Genomic DNA, 19,025 nt, shown 5'->3' on the forward strand with positions numbered 1-19,025 from the left:
TGTTTGCTTCAGAACATTCGATTTGCAGCAGTTTGAACTGCAATAAAGATTTACATTTGATGCAAATGAATGCATATTCAAACTGGCGCGGGTTAAAGGAGGGAGGCACACATGTATCTGCCTTTAGATGAGAAGAATATAAACAGATGGTTATAAACCGCATTTACAAACAGCCAATGCAAAATATTTGAAATGAATTGAGTAGATGTCTGAGTTCTGCTTCATGATGACACTCGGCAGTAGATGAAGACACGTCTTTGGATATATGCTGAGGTAAAAAGCTATGTTGAAAAACCCATTGGAAGTTTGATCCTATAAAATGCTTAAACCCACTGCATCAGTTTGCACATAGCACACAAATTGTTGCAACTTCTGTGTTGACATTTTTTCATTATCTCCTATAATTGTGCTAGTTGTACTCTCAAGTTTTCCACTTGTATGCCTACAGACTCAAACCACAATCAACTTGAGGAGATTTGATCATTTGTTTCTTGCCTCACTGAGGTAGCCGGCGGAGGTCAGCGACTTCAAATGCCGACCAGATGACATATATCATTAGGGTGGATTTCCTATTCTGCTCAGTAGCCAATCATGCAAAGGTAATTAGGCATTTCTGTCTCTGTGACGCTGACTGACACTAAGATTAACAAGCTTAAGGAGCACAGTTGACTGGAGGTGAGAAATCTGCCATTATTGCCCAGATGATGAACCAGGTTCTGCAGGGTTCAATGGCATTGAAACTGTGGCCCCCCGCAGAGAAGACCACACTACACTACACACCACTTACATTTTTGGTACAATTTAAACACATTTCTATGCATACTGAAGAATAAAAACTGTTAAGAACTCAAACTAACTTACTCAGAACACCTCGGGTAATCAATAGAAATTCACAAGCTAATCCTGTCTAACACCTACGCCTCTGTGTGCTCTGAGAGTAAAAGAAAGCCTGAACAGGAGAAAGAGTGTCGAATTAGAATTAATGCAATGTTGGTATGAACATTGTTTTTCCATCAGGTCTATTGGCACACTCACAAAAAAGGCCTCTGCATGTTTCTAATCAGTGTGGTAGCAATCCTAAATGGCAGCAATAAAAGCACACAGATCTTGCAAGAATGTAAAAGCGCCAGTAAAATAAAACGCATGATTTAATGACCATCTGTTGGGAGCCGGTGCAGACCTTGCTGCGACATGCTTTGTGAATGATCAAAGGCAGCGTCCGCAACGAGAGCGATTCACCTCAGGAGGCACGCCGGGGAATTAACAAGCCACCCAGCACAGATCCATTTTCCATGCAGTTTGGCCCTTTTGATTCCTTAACTGGTCTGCCTGAGTCTCACATGGTGAAAGAGAGGGAGTAAAACAATGTAATATATACACAGCAGCTCGGCCGTACAAAATGAGAAGCTCATAGCTAAACTGCAACACACTTAAAAGTTTGAAAATCCATTTGTAGAATAGCCCAGCGGAATGATTCAAAAGAGTTGTGTATTATTAGGATTTTTTTTTATTATTATTTTTTTTTTCATTTCAGACTAGCCCTGCCATCAGCTGCTTATGTTTATAGCCTTTCAGAGTTTCTCTAAGAGTCCATTTAGGTGTTGGGGGATGGATGCCAAATGACCAATCAGCACTTAAAAGAAGCATGCACACACAGAGAGGCATGCTGATGTCCTCAGACAGACATTCCAAAACACTCGGCTCTTATCTCATCAAGGCTCAGTAAATAAAACATTTAACAGCTGCGCCAGACTCAGCATTGCAGAGACAGTGTGGGCATCCAGCCTGCACCAGGAATAACACGAAGAGCACACAGAAACACAGACACCCAAAGAGAAGTGAGGCACAAACTTACATTTATACTCATGAGTTAATTTGAAGTTATAAACAGACTCAAAAAAGACAGATTCTCAGGGGTACAACGAAAAAGAACAGCCACTCCACTGGCACAGCTCACGCTTCAAAAATTTACCATAAGGCATGACAAATCTCAGGTGGGCTCCAGACAAATAGCATACCCACACAATTGCTTTCAAAGCGCTACAAAGATTAACATACACATCCTTGGGCTGACATCATCATTACCGCTTTGTTTTGCTCTCTTTACCTTCTGTCTTTCTGTCTTGTCTTTTATCTCCTTCATTATTCTTCCTTTTTTCCACTGTCTGCATGTCTGTCAGTGAGACTGTGTGCGGTATTTAACATGCTGAGGGGACACATGTCCACCCCAAACGCTACAGAACAAATTCACTACTTTGTTTGCGTTCACAGCTCATTTGGCCCAATCCATGTTTTGGCATTCTGTTATTGTCACGCTTGGTGAGGTTCTCCGCTGCCCACCGAGGGGGGAGAAACACGTTCCAGGGGCTGTCAGCTGAGGTTCACATTCACACTTTATTCTGCAGTATTTCCTACCGGCTTACTTTTTCATGTAGTGCACAGAGCACTGTGTCTGAAAACAGCCACTGTGGAGAGGCATGTGTGCCTCATCATTGGGGCATTGCCAACGAATTTTGAAGAAGTTAATAAAACCAGAGAGGAAGTGAACTGGGAAGGTGTAGGTAAAGTTGCGGGAGAAACGGCACCGAGGTCAACTGCTTCCTCTACCACTAACCCACCCACGTCTTGACCTTCTGCTAAAAAAGGTCAAACACACACTTTAGATACAATCAGTACCACAGCTGTGCGTGCCTCATCTTACCTCCACTACCAATGCAGTCACACTCCCACATGTATACAGGCTCTCCATTTTATTTGACCCACCATCCCCCCAATACTCTGATGATTGAAGGGGCTTGGGAAAGTATCATTGTGGTGTTGATGACTCCTGCTGTCGTGAAGGTTGACGGGAAGAGACAGGGTCTTGTTTGCAATTTCACAGGTGGAGCAAGCTGCTGGTGGGAATGTCCCAGCTGGTCTCAAAGGTCTAATCTCCCACAGCAAGCAGCAGTCCATCCACCCACCGACTGTAAACACAATGGCTCCCTATGGTACTGAGCTGATTGCTGTTTCATCAGGGCCAGGACTGAAGTCAGTGGAGAGGAGCTCTGTCTCACTCTGTTTGATGAACTTGTTTATTTTCCCTGCGCATGGGAGGCACAGAACAAACTGATTGGCAAGCGGCGTGTTTATCAGAAGCTTAGAAAAGCATTCCCGATGATACCGGACAGTCAGTGCTACGCCAAAGCCATAGCAAAAAGCTTAATTAGAGCTTTCTGAAAATAATGTCTTGATACCACCCCCTATAATGCCCATTATTACTGCTAAGTATGCTCCTCCATCAAGTATGGCATGTGCTAATGCGAGTCTCACAGTAGAGAGCCAACATGTTTCAGTGGGCTCAAATAGCTTTGCTGCACTCTCCCACTCAGAAATTAATCTTCTTCCCAGCAGACACCTCTGCACATGCCCGACACAGAAAGGAACGCATATACCAATATTAATTGGTTTGTGCAAACCGAAAACTCAATTTCTATCTGAATCCTCTCAAATACACAGAGTTTTACACATAGATGGCATGTTTGTCATAATTGTTTTGACAATTTTTTTCACCCTACAAAATATACTCATTATTTAACTACGCTAGTCAAACAGTCTGTAATATATTTCATAAAGTGTGGTGTGTTTGATGCAGAGAGGACTTGTTTTCCCCTGACTCCTTTGCAGATTTTCCTGCTACTTGCTTCTGTCGTGAAAATACATGAATATGTAACAGAAAATGAGAAGATATTACGCAAACTGTTTTCCTCTCACTACCACCCACTACGTCTGACATCTGTTCTCCACCTCCACCACACGCTTTACCCTGCGTATCCCTCTGGCATTCTTCATACCACCTTCCTCCTCTCTCATTTTCCTCACCCTTTTCCCTCTTCTTTAACATCTCTTCTCTCTCTCTCTCTTTCTCTCTCTCTCTCTCTCTACCTTTTAGCCTCTATGGCTATCTTCAAAGATCTGTCTGTACACACATACTGTGGCAACAGTGTGAGGGTGATAATGAAGTGTCTGAGAAAAGAGGATTTGGTGGACTGGTGGGCATCATCCCTGCGGCATAAACGCTCATCTCTCCCTAAGGAAGGACACATGGAGCATCTTTCACTTCAGTCCAACTGGCTGTCCCTGTGTCACTCTCAGCTAGCATACTAGGACGGCTGCTGTGGCCCTCAGGAGGCGACAGTGAGGGGGGGCTAACGCAACGGCGGACCCGGCACCTAGGGGACGCTTGCCGTTTCATCCTCTGACACCCGCCTGTTTATTTTGCACAGCCAGGCTGAGAGGAGCATAACACTGGCACTGGGAAAGTGAAGATCTTCACCAGGGGAACAGGCTGACACAGTGAGAAAGATAGATAGAGAGTGAGAGAGAGAGACGGACTAAGAGAGAGAGAGACAAACTCCTCCTCTTCCCTGTGGTCTGACAAAAAGATGACAGCTTTCCTCTGGAGCTTGCTCTGCCCTCCCTGGGCTGAAACCTCACTTGTAGGCGAGCGGCCTGTCAGACACAGCTAACTAGGCTGCCCCATGAGAGATGCAGAAAGCTTGACAGTTTGTTACTAGTTGGCAAAAGGCCACCGTCGCAGGTCAGTCTCTGCACAGAAAGTGTCAAAGAAGTGCCACTAATCAGCTACTGACCGGCTCTTCAGAGACGCTCACGTTAATGTTATCCTTCCTCTATGCCCACAGCTAGTTCAAAGACCCATCATTATCAGTGAACTGTCACATACTCAAAACCTCAGATCTATGTACCATACCAACACTACTGTAAACATTAGGTACTTGAGAGCAATCAGCGCTCTGTGTTGTGCTTTCGTGATGCATAGCGGTTAGTGGAATTATGGCATGCCCTGTTTCAGCAGTACAAAACCCCCGGGAGCCCTGCAGTGCGCACTTGAACCTATGCTGTAAAGCAAGCACAAATGTAAAGGACCATGAGACAGCTAGAGATTATGATACGCAGTGCATTGTCATCACAAAATGTAGAGTAATTTAGTAACTGCTTTGATTAAACAAAACATGTGTTATTTATCTTTAATAAAATACCTGTAATATGAACTGCATACAGTTTTCATATAAAAAAAACTATTGGTTTGTCCAGGCTACATGGCTGTCAGGACACGCTGGTTCAGCCCAGCCTGGTGGCTGTTTATTGATTTAACGGCTCTGCTTAATGGCAATGTCCTTCTAATTTCTTCCATTGATCTCTGGTGGTTCATCACTTACCTTCACCACTGTTAAAATAAGAGAGTAGATGGCATGTAGGGAAAACCTAAATTAAATTATGTAAAAGGGACCTACAGTGTTATGTTCATTTCCAATATGTTTACATGCTTTAATGCTTAAAAAACACTTTATTGTCCTCAAACAGTCTGTGCTGGAACACCTGTATTAACTCTGTCTGAAACGCACCTGCCTTTTTAAGGCCCTAATGAAAAGCCCAGTCTGCTGTGATTGGTCAGCATTTCTGGGTCATCCATGTCTCAGCGTCTCTGCACAGTCATTGTAGTCAAGGAATGAAACAAAAATAGCATCACTCTCTACTGTGAAAAATGACAAATAAAAGTTCATAAACTCAACCGGACATGTTTCAATAGGAAATATGATTTGAAATTAGGGAAGAAATCAACAAACACCGGCAAGGAAGATTACATGTTTCCTGATGTTAGCGTGTAGCTACATTAGCAGTGTAGACTATAAACATCTGCGGTAGCGTATCAAAAGTAGATATATTAAAAAAAAGAAACAGCGTATTCAGAGTGGTCTGAAACCGGATAATTTTGCTCAGACTGATTATTTTTACATATAGTTACCTTATTATTTAAAATGGTGCCCACATTTAATATGAAAATCCGACACTGAAAAATTATACATAGGACAGACTATAAGGGAAAGCATAATTGGTTCCCTATACTTTCTTGCAAAGCAAAAAGAAGCAGCAGTTTTAATACTGGGCTAATTTTTCTATTTTTACAGCGCCTCAGTACACGAGTACTCAGTTCGGGCTGTACATCAAAACCTGATTTTGTTTGGTGTTGCGATGAGTATGTCTCAATAGTACTTTCTAAGTGTCCTTACTTCCTGATATATACTTTTCGAGACTTTCTATAGTGTGCAATCGAGAATAAATGTTTTGAAAATAACAGGGCTTCATGTGATTGGTATATTGGCACGTTGGCCGTCTCTGAATCATGTGTGAGCATGTGCCGAAGCTCTCTGAGCCTCTTGTGATGTCCTTGTAGTAGCCTTGCCATGATTGGTGAGACTATGAGATGGGGTAGTGCCCTGCTAAGAACTGTCCCCGTCTGTCAGATCTCATCACTCCATCCTGCATCGCTGGGGGGCTACGGGACCAAAACTGACCACTGAGTCAACTGACAAGACAGCTCAGCATCCAGTTATCCCAGAAGAAGAAACAAACACACACTCACACACACTTGCAAATTCAGACAGACACACAGAGAAGCCATCATGCAAGCAAATGCATTCACACACACACACACACACACACACACACAAACACACATACACACACACATACATACACACACACACACACACACGCACACGCACACACACACACACACACATATACACTGGCATGGAAGTCGCACAGTCACATAATACACAAAGACACATGCACGCAAAAGAACATGGACCGGCCAAGTGCAGGATCTACCCCCAAAACAGCCACAACAAAGCCTGTGCGGGACACAAATGTGCTTTGACATTGAGGTTGGTAATGCTTTGAGTTGTCTAAAATCTCAACAACTGACCCAGAAATGCTGGTGCACAGAGGGGGGTTTGGGGTGCGGGGGGAGGTCATGTGTGATGCAGTGTGGAAGAGAACTAAATAGACACTTTCTTGCCCACTTCTTGAGCCCTTTGGTGGTATTCTCACTTCATGTACAATAAGGGGAGACAGAATAAGGTGGATCCTTAAAACAGGGTGCAAGTCCTTTGTTGCTGAGAAGCATGAGCATCAGTAGGTGGTTGAAATACACATAAGAGGTACAACATGCTGTGGGATTGCAGAATATCACTCTTCCTGTCCCCTGATTGAAGTCAAAGGCTGCCTTCGTTTCCTCTCCGAGAAAAGGAGAGAGAGAGCACAACACAGAGAGGGAGAGGCTGCAGAGGTCAAACACAAAGGAAAACAAGCAGCTGCAATATGTTTACGGCAGCAGCCCTGAGGGAAGGAGAGGACCCAGCCACAATATCGCATATATTTATTTTTAACTAAATGATTCCGAGAAGTCAAGATGGCCTACTCTATGCTTGTGTTGCTCCCTTGCAGGCAAACATGTGCTAATGCAGAAAAATGCATGCAAAATGTACATGCCAGAACTTTCCAAACAAAAAAAAGCTTATACAATAGTTTCATGATCGTTTCAAACACTGTACTTTACCCAGCCAAAATGTACCAGCAGTCAGAGAGTCCCTAGCCCCAGCTGCCTCGAGGCTTGGCTACTGCCCCGAGGTTTTGAGCTGCAGCTGGCAGAGCTAGCATTTCAAACTGATAAAGCTCCAGACTTTCCCAGTCCTCTGGTTCAATATATGATGGGGGAGATTCTAGAGGAGTGAAGTCCTCCACCCCAAATGACGCCTTGGTGGCAAAAAGCAATAAGAGTCTGCATCACTCTGAAAATTACAACGAAAATAGGCAGGTAGGGATCTGAGAATCGCTGGTGCAATTCTCCATCACAGAGATACAACCACATATTCCCCTCGGCCTTTAAAAGTTTTAAATCCACTGCAAGCTAAGACAGGCTGAAAACTGCATTGTTTAATACTCTTTAAAGCTTAAGAAAAAGGGAAAAAAATGTACATTTATTGTAATCAGCTTATATTTTCACAAATAAAAAGCATCTGGAATATGCATTATTACTAATTCATTCAAATCATAGCCTTAAAAAAAATCCGCTTTACACATGCAGGCAAACCCAGCTGTCAAGAATGATCAGCAACAAACTAAAAATACAATCTGCATTACACAGACACTTTCTGAGAGTCCTACATTACACATACACTCTTAAAGGAAACTGTCAATTTAACAGTGAAGTGTAAACTGTGATTCGTCTCTTTGAGCAAGTGTTGCGAAATGATCCTGGTTAGCTCAACAAAGCTGGTCACACCACAGCCAGACACAGAACAGTCCTATAGTCTGATACGCTGATATGTGTGCTGTCTAAAGTTAGGCCTTTTCCCTTACCCGCACTGCAGTGCCAGAGATCAAGTGATGCCGTCAACTAGCTAATGACATGACTGCTGCAGGCGACGGCCGGCAGCTTGATTTATACATGGGGACAGAGTTGAATGATTCATAGGCTAAGAGAGGGATACCAGGACACGTGGCAGCTATATGCCCCTCTCGCTAGCTCTTATTCGCTGATACACACCTCTCCATAAATGCCTTGGAACACTTTATGTCTCATAAGCTTAACATTACACAACTGTCCACTGCTCAAAATGGCTCTGTGTGTTTTCCCTCTGCCTTCTTTTGTCTCTACATTTTTTTTACAACTCTTCCTCATGCTGTCCCTCTTTCCCTCTAGTGTTCATTGACTCACTGACCGTTTCTTCTTCCCTTCCCATTATAATGCAATGCTAATCCTAAATATGGAACCCACTGTTGTAGGCTAAAATGAATGGCCCAATCATTCTGCATCAATTAGTCCATCCATCATTGCTGATTGGAGGAGGAGGAGGGGGGGGTGTTGGTGGTGACTGTGCTCTGTGGTGGCAGCAGGGAGACAGAGATGGCATTAGAGAGAGCTTTCACACTGAAATGTAATTTCTATTACCATTTGGGTACTGCAAACTGCCGTCCACACAATGACCTTGTCCTGCTAATTTCACTGGGATGCCCTCTAAATTACGTCATCTCTGTAATAATTGGGTGAAGTGATCTGACAGCGTGGGGGTACAGTACTCCTTACATGATGATTTCTCATCATAATGACCGATGTTTCTACTCAGATGTCACTATGTGTGACATAACTGTATATATGGTTTTATTAAACATACTTTTAAAAAGAGACTGCTTAACGTGATAGATCAAACTCTTCCTGTAAAACATGGAATAAACTTTGTTAACAGCAACAATAAATAAATGGGGGTTAAGTGGAGTGTTAAGGCTTCCCTGCATATTATGCAGCCAGTATACTGGGTTACATATTTAATAAAGCAAGGCAACACTTGAGTGGTAGCATACAGTACAATGTTAATGCATAAACTCACTTAGAAGTGCATTACACTTGGGATATGTAGCGTGAAGTTGTTTTATAATTTTACTAAGTAAGAGCAATTTACAAAATGACTTCTCTGCTTATGCAAGAATGAGGCCAATTCAAATAAGGATTTTTTTTTTTAATTATTTAAATGAATATCACTGGCTCAAGCCAATACAAGAGGGCACTCCCAGATTTGGATAGTGCTATAAAAAGAACACATGAAGAAAATAAATGCAAAGCCCTGTCATGAACACAACCTAAATAAATGAGAGGTAAATGTATTTATTTACATATTTAAATCAAATAAAGACTAAAGGAGGGAACACAGATGTCTTTACGCTGTGAGTTTACCTCGTAAATAGTCCCTAACAGCAGGGCTAATTCCGCAGAGAACAGACACTCATTTATATCAGTGCTGCCTCAGATACTCTTTAAAAAAGCACAGGGAACATCACAACACAAATAAAAGGTGGACCTAGATCAGAGTGTAACTAACTGCCCGCTAAATATGAGCAGATAAGTAAATCCCGAGGGTAGCGACTGAGGAATCTTTGCATTCAATTTATCATTTTACATTATTTAGGCTACTCCACAGGGAAATACCGTATCTCTGTCATAAGTTATGCTAATGGCTGGTACTACCATCTGTGAACTGCGGACCATCAGTCAAGCATGGTGTGCAATCCATGAGTTATGAGAATAATATGTCATCTTTGAGTGATTAATCATATGGGGGGAGTTTTGGGGTTTCCAGTGTGCTGATACGGTTGTGACAGGGACATTAGGCCATCTAACCCAGGCCGTCACAAAACACTAGCCTATATCTCGACCTGTATCCCTCCCCCCTGCACAGAGCGCCATGCCCCGGTCCCCTCCAATCTACTCAATAAACAAGCCTAGGGCAGGACCCAGACAGAGGATAATGGTTCACCTGGAGGTGACAGGAAAAGAAAACAGAGCTCTTTGCATAACGAATGCAGATGGAGATAAGCATGGTGAAGCACTTAAGAATCTTGATAAAGGATTATCCAAACATGTCCGAAACTGGATACATTTTCTTCTTTTAAGCATGCTGAAACAGACTTTTGGAAGAGACAGTGCTGCAGTTTTTGTCCTGCTGATATTGCATTGGTGATGCTGTGCTTCTGAGGTCAGGTACTAGCAGCAGAAGTTCTCACATTTCACACAAAGCTCAGTGCAAGGACATTACAGGGTTTCCACACATTTTCATGGGCAAAGTTTCAAAACTTTTCCATGACTTTTCAAGGACCCTTTCTAACTTTTTTTTTCTTGCTCTAGTTGCACGGCATTTTTCTAACATATCCTAATAAAACTGTCTTCACACATAATTTCAACTGGAGTACATGAGGGGAGAAACAGAGCACAAGCAGAAAATGAAAAAACGTACATGATGGTAAACGAAATGTCACACATCGACGCATATTAAAGCTAAGGTATGTCGACAGCTAAGAAAATTAACTTGCTGTTATTTTACATTATGCTGAAAGCTATCCATGCAGAATGACTGACAATTTCATTCCATGACTGTGGGAACCCTCACATTATACTCCTTCTTCTAACTCCATTAGTAATTTACAGGGCTTCATCATTTTCTCAGCAGAGACACTAAGCAGTTCCTTGTCACGTCATTGTGAGTCTAACTCCGATCAAATCTTTAGTTGCAGAGGAGGGCAAAGAACCACACGAGCACCACCACAGCCAGGCATAATCACAGCAAGCATAATTAATCTCATACATTAGAATGTGTCGGTACTTGCTATGACTCACACAACTGTTTAGGAAACTTATGAGGGAGGAGAGCTGAGGGCACACAGCGCTACAGCCTGTGTTATGCAAGCAATGACAAAGGCTGGTGAGTTCACTGAGCGTTAGCCGCCCGTGGCCAAATTAGCCCGAGTCAGGCCACACAAAAACAGCCATGCATGTGTCCTGCTGCTTGACTCGAGCAGAGAAAGGAGGACCAACCTGAGAGGAACGATTTGTTTGGGTGGTCTAGTTAAAGACCTAGTGCTAAATGGGCAATGGTTCTGGTTAGAATACTAATGAGCCCATTCCCCTCCTGGATGGAGACATCAAAGGCAAATGGAGCTCCCTCTCTCTGGCTACACAGGGCTTCATAGTATCATTACATGGCTCAGTGTGTGTTTGCATCCATGTGTTTGCGGTGTGTGTGTGTGTGTGTGTGTGTGTGTGTGTGTGTGTGTGTGTGTGAGTGTGTGTGTGTGTGTGTGAGAGAGAGAGCCACAGACGGGGGGGGGATAGACAACATCATGTTTACATTAGGCCTTTTCTTTTGGGACTGTGCCAGCATCCAGCCATGCTGTGACACACATCACACAAGCAACCTGGTACCATTCATAATTACCCTCTATTCACAGAGGCCTCATTTGGCATCCTATTATCAGAGATCATTGTTATTTCCCTCTATGTATGTATGGAGTCCCAGTGAGACCAACATGTCTCACGTAGATAACAGCGCTATTTCAGTTAACCCCATTGTGTACACAACACTGAAGACACACAACCCGGAGAGAATTCCCATCAGTGATTTCTAAGAATTTAATAGAGCATCAGGGCAGAACAATCTTTTCTAGATTTTTTTTGTCTCCATAACTAATACTAGGAAAATAATAATAATAATAATGTAGGGGTTTTTTTTGGCAAAGGACCAATCTTACCCTGGGCTTTTCTTTTCACTTATTTCCACCCTATTTACACAGCTCTGGCTGCAAGCTCATGAAACACTATCACCAAAACACGTCTACTTTGCTGTGACCACACATCACACTTGAATTAATGATAAAGATACACAGAGAGGTGAAACTTTTCTCCCAAAAGATAGCTCCACATGTAGGGGGAATAACAAAAAAAATCCTCACAACCATGTTAAGCTGGAAGAACTCCTAAAAGTGTGTAGGTGGTAAACTAACTTTTCTTACATAAAGTAAAGACTTTGTCCAGTTTTCACATACTGGCGGGAGGCCCACCTCCAGAACTGTGAGAACTAAACATGGCTCAGGTGCGTGAGGCCAACATGATGGATCATCCTGTTGTGAAGCTGCCCCTCCGCAGAGCCCTGAGAAGACAGGTGGGAGATAAGGCAGGGCCTATATGAGAGCACATCTCCCCTCCACATCGATCCTCGCCGCCACCAAGGCAGGAGGTCTTCACATGCCAAACCGCAGATAGGGGTAGAGGGAGGGCCAGGGTGAGAACAGAGAGAACAGTTTTGCAGGTTTAGCAGCCACTCTCTAGTGATAAAGACACTGGAAGATAAACCCCCTCTTGGCCTCATGCAGATAAAAGACACACGTAGTGGAGCTTTGTTTTGGAGAAAGTAACATTCGCAGCTCTCTGGTAGATAATGGTAATCTCTCGCTGGTTATAACCACCAAGGCCAAAATAACAAAAACCAGCTCCACAAGAGCACATATACATAGAAAATAATAAAGTCACATAGACTTGTTGTGGTCATTATTAACACGAAAAAATGTGAGTCTTAGCATTTTGCAGTTAATTGACCTTGTATCTTGTGCCAGTAACTTGGCAGGAATAGCATCGCTGGAAGTCAATTAGGAATGAAAGGAGGCTTTGCTCTCAAAAAAATGGCACTCGCTACAATTAGAATTCCTCTGGAGTTAATAAGCACAGCTGCAGGTCACAATCAACCAAAATGTTTTCTTGCAAAGTGTGACATTAATTGACACGAGATCTCACGTTCCAGTGTTGACAGCCACAAAGTCGGCTTCATTTTTATCGCTGCTGCCTTGAAACGGAGCAATCTGTAATAACTCCTATTACTAGTTGAAGAAGGACCTGGATCAATCAACAAGGCTGCATGCTCTAAGATTCTGCGAACTGTAAGAGGTGATTTGCCAAAAAATGACAATAATGAAAACATAATGGCAAAGAAAATTGCTTCTTGTGTTTCGCCGTATGTGATGAATGAATACTGAGAGTCCACTGCGGCGGAGACAGATGCCAATCAGGAGGACAGTATACCTGCTTTACAGGGCTGGGCTTTGTTATAGAGATGCTTCTTCGTGACCTCTGATCTCAATCACTGAAGTTTTTTCGATGGCTGTGTGCAGTGTATCAGACAAGATGAGAGCCACTCCAGACTGCGTGATTAGATGTGAATAAGATTTCACAGCACTGTGTACACTCTAATGGACACCATGTGCGCGGAGCAGTTAACTATGCTGTGGCTTTGATGTTGCTTTATGAACATCCCTCACTTCTGATGACTCATGTTTCACACCAGGTGTTCAAATCCTAATAAATAAATAAATAAAAACAGAAAGAAGTGCCATCGTGCAAAGTGCATAATTCTGTCCTATGTGCTGCTTTCTGCTAAACCACTTTCTGAAACCGCTTTATAGAAGGACAATGTAATTTGGAGGAAGAGTTTTGACAGATAAAATTGTACTGAATATAACTTTTTAAAAAGCCATCAACATCATTATTTTTTAGTTCCATAAAAAAAAGGACTAAAACACAAGACAACATGCACTGTGGATAAACAGGGAATATCTGGCACACTGTAAATGTCAGTGAAGGTCTTGTTTATTAGTCACATTAGTTGCATTAAAGAAAGCTCTTAAAGAGACAGCTCACCCCCAAATCAGAAATATACATTTCTCTTATTACCTGTAGTGCTATTCATCAGTCTCTAGATTGCACTGGCGTGAGTGGCCAAGCGTTGGTGACATCAGCCATATAGATGTGTGTCCACTCTTACATTTGACTTCATTTTCTTTCTATTGATCTATATCGGCCATCTATATCAGTGTGCGAAAGCAAGCGTGCATCTACTCATGGACGAGAAGCTCGTGCTTGTGACAGTATGAGATGGAAACATCAATAGCATCCTCCTTGGCTGAGCTGTTTACTTATTTAGCTCAGTGGTGCTGCAGTAGATGCATTATTTTGTGCAGTGATACGGTTTGAGGGTGTAATTCCGTAGAAAAAAAGTAGTTCCTACATGCTCCCAACAAGGTCTGTGGCATATCTTGAGTAACCAAGTCATGATTTCTGGAAAGAGACATTGCTGTTGAGCTTTTCAAATGTATTTCTTATGTATTTATTTATTTTTGGCACTTTGAGCACCATAAGCTGAGCGCCATATAGTTCCATTACATTGGACGGCCAATATCTCCATCGCTGGCCAACTAACACAAAAATAATTACGACTGATAAATAGTACTACAAGTAACAGGGAAAATACTTTTTATTTTTATTTTGGGGGTGAACTGTCCCTTTAAGATTAACTCCTAAAATAGTAACTGTGATGGAAATATACAACCCTACATCACTATAAACATTTTTTAGAGATGTAAACCATCAAATGATGTACATTACATTATATAACATCAAATATACTAATGTCTTATGTCTTGATTGAGGACATAATGGTACAACTGAAGCCTGTCAGGAAACAATGAAACATTTAAAGAGACATCCAACACAGATGGATAAACAGATAAAGCTAAAGCAGTGACCTTATTTCACTGTCATATTATTCTGACATATCATCAAAAATTCCCCTTCGGACTAAAAATTAATATTCCTCATCTAACTGGGTGCATTTTACCCCAACCTCATCTTACTGTGGGGAAGAATGATTATTTCAATCATGTCACTGTAAAAGTCAAATTTCAGAAAAGCAGAACAGTTGGATTGGGCAGTAGCATCCTACTGGAGTTCCCAACCCATTATTCCCACACCACGGTCGGCTGCCTCAGATTTCCTCCATTGCTTTGATGATAATGTTCTTCGGCAGTCCGCTGTAGTAATGACTGTCTCTCAGTGTGGCACAGTGCAAGGTTGCGCTGCACTGCGCTCTAATGTTTTAGCCTTACATTCTGCCACATTTGACACTTGGAGCAAAACAGACACTAAAGTCTGCAATGAACCCAGGAAAAAATATATAGATGCACCACATAAGATCTGGTGAGTGCAACTTTAATTGCTTCAATACCGTGGGAAAAAAAACAATGAGATGATATAAAGAAAAACAAAGGTGTTCACTCACCTCCCCCTCCTCCCAGAAGACTGGAGTTTGCTGAAAAGAGAAAAAAAAAATTAGTCAGTAAAATTCAAAGAGTAAGCAAATATGGATCGTTCTATACAGTCAGCAATATTTCAACATTAGTATTTAGTGCCTTTAATTGCACAATCTTGATTATTCAGAAATACACCTTTTTGATCTAAACCCTTAGATAATTATCAAATGTATCACTTATATCACCTAATACAGATGAGAACAGAACAGAATGATTCTTGAAAAGACTCATTATAATTTCACAGCACTCAGAAGAAAAACAGTTGCTATAAAGTGCCAAGAAGAGCCTGAAATTGGCTTGAATGATTATGCTACATATTTTCTTGTATCGTTTTCTCAGTTAAACCTGTAATCACACATTTGAATAGCTGTACCTGGCAAAGCAAAATTTAACATTTTTTTCATGGCATCTTCCAACAACACCACAAACACATCTAAAGGTAACAAGCAACAAGACTGTCATCCAGCACGTTGTTTATCACTTCTCCAATAGACAGAAGTGATCATTGTGTGTGGCAGTGGTTTTCTTTGAATGCTAAATTTGGCAACAAACGTGTGATTCAGTCAGCAGCTAATTTCAATATACACTCCTTGGCAGATTTCTCCTTTGGCAACAGGACGGAGGTTATGCTCAATAAAACATGTGGTTCATTAAAAGTAATTAACAATGGCTTGAAGTTTAAGACATTTGTATCTACTGCTGCACAGTTCAGATTTCACCATGGCTTTATACGGCCTGGTTGTTGCCTCCGCCAAGGAGGTCATATATTCGGCTAGGTTTGGGCATTTGTCTGTGCATGTGTCTTTTTGTCAGCAGGATTACAGAAAAACTACAGGCTAGAGTTTCATGAAACTTGGTTGAAGGGCATAGCATGGGTAAAGGAAGAACCCATTAAATTTTGCAGCGGATCTGAATCATGGGGTGGACACACTAATTATTTCAATAAAGAACATTTATGGTCTGGGCCAGGATTACACACAGCTCTTTCCTGGGTCAATACAAGCAAACATGAAGGTGTAGATGTGATTATCAGGGGGTGGGAGTTAAGCTTCTGCGACGACCCACAGTGGCGGGTCGGCATTATCAGCATTGCTTGCAGCCTAACAGTGTAAACAACAGCAAAAGTGATGACAGATTTACCGTTTCATCATACAGTGGTGCTCAAATGGGTCAGTATGCGCACCACCATATGAGCACTAGTCTGTGGTAGTCAGTAGTCAGTCACTAGTAGTCAGTGGCGATTAGCAAGCCAGTAAAGACATGAATAGTATATGTAGTTTGCTGGCAAATTAATATTGTGAATGTCGTATATTGCACCTTTAACACTGCATTGATGGAGGTGTACATCAAAGCGTGCTCTTATAGTTTCTTTATGGAAATAAATAGTTATACGTGAGCTGAGACAAGCTCCTTCATATGATCTTAATGATTGAGGTTTCATTCTCATGTGTGACATAAACATGTGAAACGCCATCAGCATAAAGTCTAGCTCACTGTTATTATGTTGTCAGCTTTGAGACCGTTTAGTTCTCAAACACTTTTAGTATGACCCGTGCCATTCGTGTGAATCTCCAACATTAACCATAGTTTAGTGGTTCAGCATAAGGTAACGTCAGAGTGCTATCTCAGTGGAGAGTGTATCATTAAAAATGAACCTATCTGTCAGTTGGAGACATCCGTTGCACATGAGAGGAGAAAGATTAGAGGGGATTTAAAGTACATCTGTTAATTTGGGTGTTACTGAAAGTAGGTAGCCTATGTGTTTGAAGTGTAGTTCATCCAGCGGGCATTGCAAGAATCATACACTGCAACATGCCTTTAATGATCTTTAGTTCCAGCTACAGCATTGGCTATCATTAGCAGTGAACACTACCCCATTAAAAGCTTATTATTTCTCGAAAACGTTTTGGTGCCCAAACGACAGATAATGAACATGTGGTAGAAGGGAGAGATCTCCAATCACAGCACAGTCCTGTGGCTGTTTTGTGTGTGTGGGTGTGAGTGCGCGCGTGTGTGTGTGTGTCTGATTACGTGTATGAAGGGGACTTCTGGAGTTCACACAGTTTCCACACCTTTCTGTGGCACCATTATGGCTTTTCATTGTTCTCATTTGAGCACCACACATATGAGTGGGCACAGGGACAAAGAAAGCTCTCCCACTGCAGAATTTGTTTCATCAAAAGGCTTTTGTTGTGTGTGTGATTGAGTGTGTTTGAGTGCGTGCATACAGTATGAGCATAACATACACACACAAGAAACAGCAACTCAAACAGGGATGTACTGACAATCCACTGTCATGTTTACAATAGCACCTCTCCAGGTTTTTCTGTGATGAAAAAGATGCTTGTGCTCTCCGAGCCTTTGTTTAGCTCTGGAATCTATCAACAGCAAGCACACAACTCAAACGTGCATTTCCAGAACAGAAAATGTTCTGTTCATATTTCAAAAGCATGGAAAAGATCAGTGAAAATAAAATGAAGGCTTTATTACCAGAGATCTAGGGCTGGCATGATATCAGATTTTTACTACACAGGTATCATGGGTAAAATATTTCATGATACCGTTATTATCACCTTATCTATAGGATATATGATAAAAAAAATCAGTAAAATTCATCTTTAACTTTTTTTTTATTTAGCAAATGAATCACACTTAAAAAATGAGTATAAGGAGGTGGAGAATGAGTCTGTATCCGTAACTATACAAAACTGGACAAAAAGAGCAACTGCACTTAGGTGAAAAGGCAACTAGATGGCACTTACAACAATATTAATATTTCCTTTTTAAATATCACAGTAAGCATCAATACCAGTATATTGCAACACCCCTAAGAGATTAGGGTTGGGTACTGAATTGCTACTTTTTTACATCTGTACTAAAGAGTTGTGATTCATGTTAAATCCATCGTTGCCAAATGTCGGTACCTAAGAGCGCTGTTTAGAATCTTTGGGCGTGTAGTGTATGTAACTTTTCTTGTGATATAAAGTTTGTTGTTATTTATCTATTATCAGCAAAATGAAGGAATAGTTCAGCGCTAGTTAAAGGCCAGCTAAGAGTATGCTAGTTTTCAGCAAAGTCTATCATCATTGTCTAGTCTCCTGGGGAGTCTTCCTATTCCTGAGCTATTAAAACACTGGGGTTTAATTACCTGACATTATGGAAATGCATACCTGAGGGGGGCGCTTCATTTACTCCACACCTAATCAGAGATGGGAGATGTGGCTGCTAATCAGTCTGACACAACTCTCCTGCGTGTGTGTTGTGGGGTCGTGGGGCTAGTGAACAGCCTAGTCTGGAGGGTTGATGTGTTGGATGCTTTCTAACCATGTGACTTGGTGTGATCACAGCAATAGCCTACTGGAAAATGAAGAGCGTTCGACAGCCATCTCATCTCTGCAGTGGGTTCTGATAAATATGTAAGCAGGGAGGGAAAAAAAAAAAAAAATGCTGCTTTATGCCTTTTCCCTCCCCCTTCTCTCCGCATCCTGTCCTTTAATGATCAGAATGTCATGAAACATGTTTTGGCAGTTTATCTTAAAGCACACTGTGCTGTTTATGCACACAAAATATCTGTAACCTACAGAGTCAGTGAGCTCAGCAGCCCACAGCGATACATATCAAGGGAGACATTAAAATCCCAAAGTGGATGGGGACTCGCTTTAAAACTCTGTCTTCATGCACGAGACAAATAGGAAACAGCTGGTGGAGGAGCT

The 19,025-nt window shown here is 41.8% G+C and overlaps 1 protein-coding gene across 2 annotated transcripts in view; it reads right to left on the reverse strand.

The window, feature by feature from the left end:
* macrod2 (mono-ADP ribosylhydrolase 2) overlaps positions 1-19,025 on the reverse strand; it is a 476,469-nt gene that overhangs the window by 323,251 nt on the left and 134,193 nt on the right. For both annotated transcript variants that reach the window (XM_042501834.1, XM_042501833.1), the window contains exon 4: positions 15,282-15,311. In XM_042501834.1, the coding sequence (XP_042357768.1) occupies positions 15,282-15,311 (30 nt within the window). The remainder of the gene's footprint in view (positions 1-15,281; positions 15,312-19,025) is intronic.

Source organism: Plectropomus leopardus, chromosome 15 (genome assembly GCF_008729295.1).
Source record: "Plectropomus leopardus isolate mb chromosome 15, YSFRI_Pleo_2.0, whole genome shotgun sequence".
Classification (NCBI taxonomy): Eukaryota; Metazoa; Chordata; class Actinopteri; order Perciformes; family Serranidae; genus Plectropomus; species Plectropomus leopardus.